General features: G+C 17.9%; 1 protein-coding gene and 1 pseudogene across 1 annotated transcript; one reads left to right on the top strand and one right to left on the bottom strand.

Annotated features, from left to right (window-relative positions):
* Positions 1-27: 27 nt before the first annotated feature.
* On the top strand, positions 28-10,878 carry LOC143308227 (NADH-ubiquinone oxidoreductase chain 1-like; the record flags this gene model as incomplete). The annotated part of the gene is given in 1 exon segment (XM_076693159.1): positions 28-10,878. A coding segment is annotated over 1 exon segment (555 nt), but the record flags the coding sequence as incomplete, so codon positions are not given.
* LOC117611525 (cytochrome b pseudogene) lies at positions 213-1,875 on the bottom strand (annotated as a pseudogene).
* Positions 10,879-11,257: the final 379 nt, after the last annotated feature.

Here is an 11,257-nt window from a genome sequence, read left to right as displayed (position 1 = left end):
ATGCCTTATTTTAGAAATTGAATAAATTTTAAATTTGGATTGGTATTTTTATTTTTAATATTAAGTTTAAGAGTTTATCCAACTATAATAATAGGATGATCATCTAATTCAATTTATGCAATATTAGGGTGTTTACGATCTATTTCTCAATCTATTTCTTTTGAAGTGAGATTATTTTTTATATTTTTTGTTATTATAATATTTATTGAGAGATTTTCTTTAGAAACATTTATTAAATTTCAATTTAATGTAAAATTTATTTTTTTTTTTTTTCCTTTATATTTTATATTAATTATTAGAATAATAATTGAATTGAATCGGGCTCCTTTTGATTTAATTGAGGGGGAGTCTGAATTAGTTTCAGGATTTAATGTTGAATATTATAGGGGGAGATTTTCTTTAATTTTTATAGCTGAATATATAATAATTTTATTTATAAGATTGATTATATCAATTATTTTTTTTAATTTTAATTATTCAATTTTTACTTTATTAATAATTTTATATCATAATTTTTTTTTTATTTGAATTCGAAGAATTATACCTCGAATTCGATATGATGAATTAATATATATATGTTGAAAAAAATTTTTATCTTTTATTTTAATTTATATATATATTAATTTTATTTTAAAAATATTAATAAATTTATATATTTAAATTAATAGAAAGTTATTTTTCTTTAATATATTTTCAAAATATATGTCTATTCAGACTCATTAATTAATAATTATAGATGATTTTATCTCAAAATTTTATAAAATATATATTTGAAAAAAAAAATATAAAGTATATATTTGTAAAAATTAGATTAATTAAAGTGTAAGGATAATCAATAGGTTGTCTTCCTAATCAAGTTAAAATGATGAAATTATTAATAAAAAATCAAAATAAGAAATTATTTAATGGGTAAAATTTATTAGTTTTAAATTTATGATTTATTATAAATGGGAGAATAAAAAGAATTAAAATAGAAAAAAGTAAAGCTAATACTCCCCCTAATTTATTGGGAATAGCTCGTAAAATTGAATAAGCAAATAGGAAATATCATTCAGGTTTAATATGTTGTGGGGTATTTATAGGGTTTGCAATAGATCAATTATCAGGATCATTTAATATATTAGGATTTTGTAGAATAATAAATCTAAATGATATAAAAATTATAAAAAATCCAAGAATATCTTTGGATGAGAAATATGAGTGGAAAGGAATTTTATAAATATTTCTATTTGTTCCTATTGGATTATTAGATCCAGTTATATGAAGGAAATAAAGATGTATAATAACTATTATTAGAATTAATAATGGTAAAATAAAATGTAATGAAAAGAATCGATTTAATGTAGCATTATTAATAGAAAATCCTCCTCAGATTCATTCTACAATTGTTTGTCCAATATAAGGGATTGCAGAAAGAAGATTTGTAATTACTGTTGCTCCTCAAAAAGATATTTGTCCTCATGGTAAAACATATCCTATAAAAGCAGTTCCTATTGAAGTTAATAAAATAATAATTCCAATATTTCATACATGTTGAGATGAATAACATTGATAAAAAATATTTCGTCTAATATGTATATATATACAAAGAAAATAAAATGATGCCCCATTTAAATGAATATAACGAAATATTCATCCAGAATTAACATTTTTTATAATGTGAATAATTCTATCAAAAGCATAATTAATATTTGGACAATAATGCATAGATAAAATGAAACCTGAAATAATTTGAATTAATAAAAGAATTCCTAAAATTGATCCAAAGTTTCATAAATAATTAATGTTTACTGGGGTAGGATGAATATTGAATGAAGAATAAATGATATTAAGAAATTTATTAGATTTAAAAATTTTTAAATATTTATTTTTCATTAAATTTTAATTTTACGAAGAGGGATTATTTTAATTGTAGATATTTTGAATGAAAGAGTTAAGCAAATTAATAAGAATAAGATTATAAAAATAGTTAAATAATTTATTGGATAAAAATAAATATTTTGAATTTTAAATAAATTATTATTTAAAATTATGTTTTCTGTAAATATAAAAATTGGTATTCAATTAATAAAATGAATAATTATAATAAAAGAAATAAAAAAAAAATTAATAGAAGTGATTAGTTCAAAAAATTTTATTTTTGAATTTTCATTGTTAATTAATCTTACAAAATAATTAAATATAATTATTATTCCTCCGATTAAAGAAATTGAAATTATAAAAGAGTATATTGAATTATTTATATTTAAAAATATTAAAGTAGATGAGGATAAGGTGAAAATAATAAAAGAGAATAAAATAGTAATTGGATGTAGTGAAGAAAGTAATAAAATATTTGTGATAATAAATAGATTTATGAATATAAATAAAATTTTTGATATTAACATTAACAAAATATAGTTTAAATAAAAATTTTAATTTTGGGAATTAAAGATATTTATAAAATTATTTTGAAATTAGACTTTAGAAAAAATTTTCAATATTAATTTACAAAATTAATGTTTTTTTTAAACTATAAAGTCTAATTTATTTTAAAAAGATATTTTTTAATTTTAATAGTTTTAATTTTTATAATAATATTAATAATTAATAAGTATTTTTTAATATTTTTAATTAGAATGGAATTTTTCGTAGTATTGAATTTAATAATTTTAATATTAAATGAGTTGGAATATTTAAGGTGAATATTTATATATTATTTAATTTTTTCTGTTTGTGAAGCTGTTTTAGGATTATCAATTGTAGTGTCAATATTGAGAATTATTGGAAATCAAGGTTTTATAATAATAAATTTAAAATGTTAATAATAGAAAGTATAATTTTTATAGTTGGATTTTTAATTATTAATTTTAATATTTATAAAAAGTTATATTTTATTAGAAATATAATATTTTTATTGAGTTTTTTGATATTAAGAATGAATAGATTTTTTATGGAATGAATTAATTTAAGATTAAATTTTGGATTAAATTTTTATTCTTATGGAATTATTATGATATCTTTATGGATTTTTGGATTAGTATTTATGAGAATTAATCAGGAAAAAAATTTGATTTTATGTTTAAATTTATTAATATTAATATTAATTGTTTTAGTAATAAATTTTTTTAGAATAAATATATTAATATTTTATTTTTTTTTTGAAGTAAGTTTATTAATTATTTTTTTTTTTATTATGAAATGAGGAATAGGATTTTTACGAATTTATGCAAGATATTATTTGATATTTTATACTTTATTTTTTTCATTACCTTTATTATTAGTATTATTTTATTTATTTAATTTAATAGGGTCTTTAAGATTTTTATTATTAGAAAGAATAAAATTTAAGTTAAATAAAATTTTATTTTTATATTTAATTATAGGATTTTTAGTAAAAATACCAATATATATAATTCATGGTTGATTATTAAAAGCTCATGTAGAAGCTCCTGTATTTGGATCAATAATTTTAGCTGCAATTTTATTAAAGTTAGGGTCTTATGGATTATTACGATTAATAATGATTTTTTTTCAAAATTTTTTAGAAATGAATAAGTATTTTATTGAAATTGGATTATTGGGAAGGATTATTTTAAGATTTAGTTGTTTTCGACAAATTGATATAAAAATTTTAGTAGCAATATCTTCTGTTGTTCATATAAATTTATTAATAGCTTCTATATTTACTATAAGAAAATTAAGATTTTTAGGTTCATATTTAATAATAATTGCTCATGGGTTGTGTTCTTCTGGATTATTTTATTTATTAAATTTATGTTATTTGGAGACTCATAGACGATTGATAATTATTAATAAGGGTGTTTTAATTTTTATGCCTTCTATATCATTGATATGATTTTTAATATGTTCTTCAAATATAGCTGCTCCTTTTTCTTTAAATTTAGTTGGGGAAATTTTTTTATTGATAAGATTAGTTAATTGAATAAGATTATTAATAATTAAATTATTTTTTTATTGTTTAGTTAGATTTATGTATTCTTTATATTTTTTTAGATTTATTGTTCATGGAAAGAATTTTTTTTATAAAAGATTAAGAAGAGGAAAATTAATTAATTATTTAATTTTATTATTTCATTGAATTCCTTTAAATATAGTTATTTTAAATTTAAGAATTTTTATTTAATTTAAATAGTTTAAAAAAAAATTTTGAAATGTGGGTTCAAAGATGTAAATTAAGTACTTTAAATTATTTTAATTATATTTGTATATATATTATTTGTATTTACGGGATTTTTTTTTTTATTTATAATAATTATTTTTTTTAATAGGAATTTAATTATTTTAGAATGAATAATTTATAGATATAATAGAATAAAATTTTCTTTTTTTATTTATTTAGATTTTTATAGAATAATATTTTTAATATTAGTTTCACTTATTTCTATAGTTGTATTAATTTATAGAATTTATTATATAGAAGGGGATAAATTTATAAATCGATTTATTATTTTAGTAATTTTATTTGTAGTATCAATATATTTTATAATTTTGAGACCTAGATTTTTAACAATTTTATTAGGATGAGATGGTTTAGGATTAATTTCTTATTGTTTAATTATTTATTATCAAAATGATAAAGCTTATAATGCTGGAATATTAACAATTTTTAGAAATCGTGTAGGGGATGTGGGAATTTTATTAATAATTACTATGGGAATAATATATGGGAGGTGAAATTTAATAATTTATAAATTTAATTTATTAATATTAATTTTATTAGTATTAGTAGCTTTTACAAAAAGAGCTCAAATTCCATTTACTTTATGATTACCTGCTGCAATAATAGCTCCTACTCCTGTCTCATCTTTAGTTCATTCTTCAACTTTAGTAACAGCTGGGGTTTATTTATTAATTCGATATAATAAATTTTTGTTTTTAGGATGTTTTAATAAATATATTTTATTAATTTCTAGGTTAACTATATTTATAGCGGGTTTAATTGCAAATTATGAATTTGATTTTAAAAAAATTATTGCTTTATCGACTTTAAGTCAATTAAGATTAATAATAAGAATTTTAAGATTAGGATTTTGGGAAATAGCTTTTTTTCATTTAGTAATTCATGCTTTATTTAAATCTTTAATATTTTTATGTGTGGGTAGATTTATTCATAATTTTAATAGAAATCAAGATATCCGATGTTATGGTGGTATAATTTATATTTATCCTTTTAAAACTATAGTTTTAATTTTTTCTTTAATATGTTTAATAGGATTTCCTTTTATATCAGGATATTTTTCTAAAGATATAATTATGGAATTAATTTTTTTAAGAAAAATAAATATAATTAGAATAATATTTTTAATTTTTTCTACAATTTTTACTGTATCTTATTCTATTCGATTAATTATATTTATTTTATTTTCTAAAAAAAATTATTATGTAAATTTAATTAAGAAAGAAGGTATTTTGGTAAATTTTTGTATATTTATTTTATTAATAACTATTTTTTTTATTGGATATTTATATTTTAAAATTTTTAATTTAAATTATTTAATTGTATTAACAATAAATTTAAAAATTATGGTTATAAAATTAATTTTATGTGGAATTTTGATTGGGCAGTTTTTTTATTTTAATTCTTATAAAAATTTAATAATAGGAAATTTTATAAGAACAATATTTTATATCGAAAAAATTTATTTGTATTATGATTTACCTTTAAATATAGTTATATTGTATGAAAATATTCATGAAAAAAATTTATTTGAATTTAAGATTAAATTTATAAAATTGAAATTTTATTTATTTAAATATAAGTTAAATGAATATAATTTTATGAATATATTATTAACTAATTTATTAATAATATTAATTTTTATTTTTTTAATTTAAAATTTAAATAGCTTAAGAAGAGCATAATATTGAAGATATTAAGGTAATTTTAATATTTTTAAATAAAATTTTTATAAATATAATTTTTATAAATAAATTTTATATTTATTAATATTATACTGAAAATATAAAGTTTTATTAAACTATATAAAAATTATTTAGAAATAATAATATATAAAATATTAAATTTAGAATTAGAAGTTCTATTTAAATTTATTTCTTTAATTGGAATTTTAATTCAATAAATTTATTAACAATAAATTGCTTCTATTTTAGCTTCAATTAATATTAATATGTATATATTATATATATAAATATATGAAGTAATTTTTACAATTAATTTCGGCTTAATATTAGACTTTTTTAGTCCATATATTAAAAAATTCAATTTAATAATCTATAACTTCATTCAATAAGTAGACTAATAATTATTAAAAAAATAAAAATTAAAATAATTAATATTAAAAAAATAGATTTAAATTTTATTAAAAAGATAGATGGTAAAATTAAGATAATTTCAATATCAAAAATTAAGAATAGTAAAGTAATTAGGAAAAATTGTGTAGAAAATGGGAGACGGGAGTTTGATTGGGAGTTAAATCCACATTCAAATGGGGTAATTTTTTCTCGATTTAATGGTTTATATATTCTTAAATAAAAATTAATTAATATAAGTATAGAAGTAATAATTATTATAAAATAAAATAAAAATATAATATTAAAAATTATATATATTAATTTTATAAATTTTTTAATTGGAAATTAAATGTAATTAAGTTTATACTATATATATATTAATTATTATTATATTTAAAATATTCATCAATAAATTGAAATATATAAAAATAATCAAATTACATCTACAAAATGTCAATATCAAGATGCTGCTTCAAAATTAAAATGATGAGTTGCAGAAAAATGTAGATTAATTAATCGGATTAGTGTAATAAATAAGAAAATAATTCCAATAATTACATGTAATCCGTGAAATCCTGTTGCTATAAAGAAAATAGATCCAAAAATTCTATCATTAAAACAGAATGGAGCTTCTATATATTCAATAAATTGGAGAAAAGAAAAATATATTCCTAAAATAATAGTAATTATTAGAGAAATTTTTCTTTCTATATAATTTTTATTTAATAATCTATTGTGACTTCAAGTTAGGGAAATTCCTGAAGAAATTAAAATTAATGAATTTAATAAAGGGATTCTAAATGGATTGAATATGATAATATTTTTAGGGGGTCAAAGTAAACCAATTTCTATTCCTGGGGAACTTATAGAATGAAAATAAGTTCAAAATAATGAAATAAAAAAAAAAAATTCTGAAATAATAAATAAGATTATTCTAAATTTTATTAGTTTTAAAACTAAAAATGTATGAAATCCTTGAAAAGTTCTTTCTCGAATAATATCTCGTCATCAAAAAAATATAGAAGAGATTAAGATAAGAAAATTAATAAAAATTAAAAAAAAATTTAAGTAAAAGAATCATATTACTAATCTTAATAATAAATTTATTAAATTAAAAGCGTTTATAATAGGTCAAGGTCTGTTAGTAACTAAATGAAAAGGATGATTATAATAAATTGACATTAATTTTTAGATTCTAAAAAATATAATAAAGAAAGAATAGAAAATACATATGCTTGAATTATAGAAACTGCAATTTCTAAAATTATTAATAAATTTTGAATTAAAATTGTGATAGGTAATAAAATTAAGAATTTAGAAATGAATGTGCCTAAAAGAGTTAATAGTAGATGTCCTGCAATTATATTTGCAGTTAATCGAATTGCTAAAGTAAAAGGTCGAATAATATTTCTAATTAGTTCAATTATTACTATAAAATTTATTAAAGCAGGGGGTGTATTTAAAGGAACTAAATGAATTAATATATTTAATGGTTTATTTCATCATCTATAAATAAAAAATCTTATTCAAGAAGATAAAGCAATAATTAAATTAAATGATATATGACTTGTTGAAGTAAAAATATAAGGGAATAATCCTATAAAATTTCTTAATGCAATAAAAGTTATTAATCTAAAAAAAATTAAAATATTTATTTTATACTTTTTTTTTGTTAAGCTTTTAAATTCAGAAAAAATAATTTTAGAAATTGAAATAAATAATATTTCAAATCGGGATGGAATAATTCAAAAATTTAAAGGTAGAATAATAAAAATTAATATAGAATTAATTCAATTTAAAGAAAAATGTATTCTTGTAGTTGGGTCAAAAATTTCAAAAAGATTTATTATCATTTTCAATTAAATAATTTATGGGTTTTAAAGGATTTTTTAGGAAAATAAATTTTTAAATTAATTGGAAAAAAATAAATTTTAAAGATTAATATGAAAAAAATTAATAATTCAAAGATAGAAATTAATATTCAATATCTAGGTCTTATTTGTGGAATAAAATTTTCATTAAGAGTATAATAAATACTATATTTGATTTAAAAGATCAATTCTTATTTTGTTTCAGACACTTAATGATAAAATTTAAGAAATAATTTTGAAGGAAATTAATTTTAATTTGACAAATTAATGTTATTATTTATATTTAACTAATTTCTTTAAGTAGAATTTTTAATTCAATTTATAAAATTGTTATAAGATGTAGATTCTAAAACAATAGGTATAAATCTATGATTTATACCACAAATTTCTGAACATTGGCCAAAAAAAAGTCCAGGTCGTAAAGCAAGAATATTTATTTGATTAATTCGACCTGGGGTTGCATCTCTTTTTACTCCTATAGAAGGAATAGTTCAAGAATGAATAACATCTGTAGAAGTAGTTAATATTCGAATTGAAATTTTAAAGGGAATAATTATACGATTATCTACATCCAATAATCGGAAAGAATTATATTCAAAGTTTTTATTTATATAAGAATCAAATTCAAAATTATTAAATTCAGGATATTCATATCTTCAGTATCATTGGTGTCCAATACTTTTTACTGTAAAAAAAATTGGGTTTCATAATTCATCTGTAAAATATAAAATTTTTAAAGATGGAAAACAAATAAATAAAAGAATAATAGCTGGAATAATAGTTCAAATAATTTCAATAGTATGATGTTTTAAAAGAAATCGATTAATAAATTTATTATTAAAAATATCTATTAATATAAAAAGTGTAGTTGAAATAATTATGATTATAAATATTATAGTAAAATTATGAAATGATATAAGATTATCTGAATAAGGGGAATTTGAATCTTGAAATGAATATATATATCATGAAGAAATTTTTAATAAAAATTAAATAATTTTATATATGGATCTTAAATCCATTGCACTAATCTGCCATATTAAATTAAATTTTTAAAATTAATGGAATTTCCCTATAAGAATGATTTAAAGGGGGATTATGTATAATTCATTCTAAAGCTGTTTGATTAAATTTAAATAAAATTATTCGTTTTGAATATAATCTTTCAAAAATAATATAAATTATTACAATAATTCTGTTTAAAGTAATTAAAGATCCTATAGAGGAAAATAAATTTCAACATATATAAGAATCTGGATAATCTGAATATCGACGTGGTATTCCTATTATTCCTAAAAAATGTTGAGGAAAAAAAGTTATATTTACTCCAATAAATATTAAGAAAAATTGAATTTTTAATCAAGATTGGTTTATTGAAAGTCCAATGATTATAGGGAATCAGTGAATAATAGCGGCTATAATAGAAAAAATAGCTCCTATAGATAAAACATAATGAAAATGTCCTACAACATAGTATGTATCATGTAGGATAATATCAATAGAAGAATTAGATAATATAATTCCTGTTAATCCTCCTATGGTAAAAAGAAAAATAAATCCTAGAGTTCATATAATAGATATATTTATTTTTAATTTAGAGCCGTGATATGTTGCTAGTCATCTAAAAACTTTAATTCCTGTTGGAATTGCAATAATTATAGTAGCTGAGGTAAAATAAGCTCGAGTATCTACATCTAATCCGACGGTAAATATATGATGAGCTCATACAATAAAACCTAAAAGTCCAATTCTTAATATAGCATAAATTATTCCAATATTTCCAAAAGTTTCTTTTTTTCCTCTTTCATTAGAAATAATTTGGGAAATTAACCCAAATCCTGGAAGGATTAGAATATAGACTTCTGGGTGACCGAAGAATCAAAATAAATGTTGATAAAGAATTGGGTCTCCTCCTCCAGTTGGATCAAAAAAAGATGTATTAAAATTTCGGTCAAATAATAATATAGTAATAGCACCAGCTAATACTGGTAAGGAAAAAAGTAAAAGAATAGTTGTAATAAAAACAGATCAAGGAAATAAAGGTAATTGTATATGTTTTAAGGAAATATTTTTTATTATAATAATTGTAACAATAAAATTTAGTGATCCTATAATAGAAGATAATCCTGAAATATGTAAAGAAAAAATTGCTAAATCTACTGAGGGTGAAGAATGGTATAAATTTGAAGATAAAGGAGGATATACAGTTCATCCTGTTCCTGGTCTTGGATTTAAAAAATTTCTTAAAAGTAAAATTATTAAAGATGGGGGTAAAAGTCAAAATCTAATATTATTTATTCGGGGAAAAGCTATATCTGGAATTCCTAATATTAAAGGAATTAATCAATTTCCAAATCCCCCAATTAAAAATGGTATTACAAGAAAAAAAATTATTAAAAAAGCATGAGCTGTAACTAAAGAATTATAGATTTGGTCATTAGAAATTCATGATCCAGGAATACTTAATTCTATTCGAATAATAATTCTTATTGCTGAACCAATTATTCCAGATCATAAAGCAAATATTATATAAAGAATTCCAATATCTTTATGATTAGTAGAATAAAACCATTTAATTAAGATTTAAAAATATTATATTTTCAACTTTGAAGGTTGATAGTTTATTGTTAACTTAAAATCTTTATAAGTATTATGCCTGATAAAAGGATTAAATTGTAAATTTAATAATGAAATAAATTTTCTAATACTAAAAAATTAATAGATAAAAATTAAAAAAAAAAATTAAAGAAAAGGTTAAAATTAAATTAAAATTATTCTTGAAATAGAATTTTGGGAATTTTAATCAAGATTTTTTAGTTAATTTCGATAAAGTAAGTTGATAGTTAATAATATTTAAATAACTTCATGTTATAATAACTCTAGAAATTGCTAAAATAATTAAAAAGAAAATAGATTTTTGAATTAAAATATTTTCATAAAAAAAAAATCATTTTGCTATAAAAGAACTAAATGGAGGTAATATACTATAAGAAAAAATAATAATAATAAAAAGATAATTAAAATTTTTTATTCTATTTAAATTTAAAGTGAAAATTTTATTTTTAAAATTTATTTTTTCAAGTAAATAAAGTAATAGAAATGTATTTAATAAATAAATAATAAAATAAAAA

Source organism: Osmia lignaria, unplaced genomic scaffold (genome assembly GCF_051020975.1).
Source record: "Osmia lignaria lignaria isolate PbOS001 unplaced genomic scaffold, iyOsmLign1 scaffold0218, whole genome shotgun sequence".
Lineage (NCBI taxonomy): Eukaryota > Metazoa > Arthropoda > Insecta > Hymenoptera > Megachilidae > Osmia > Osmia lignaria.
Note: the sequence above shows the minus strand (reverse complement) of the source record. Positions and strands in the feature narration are given on the sequence as shown.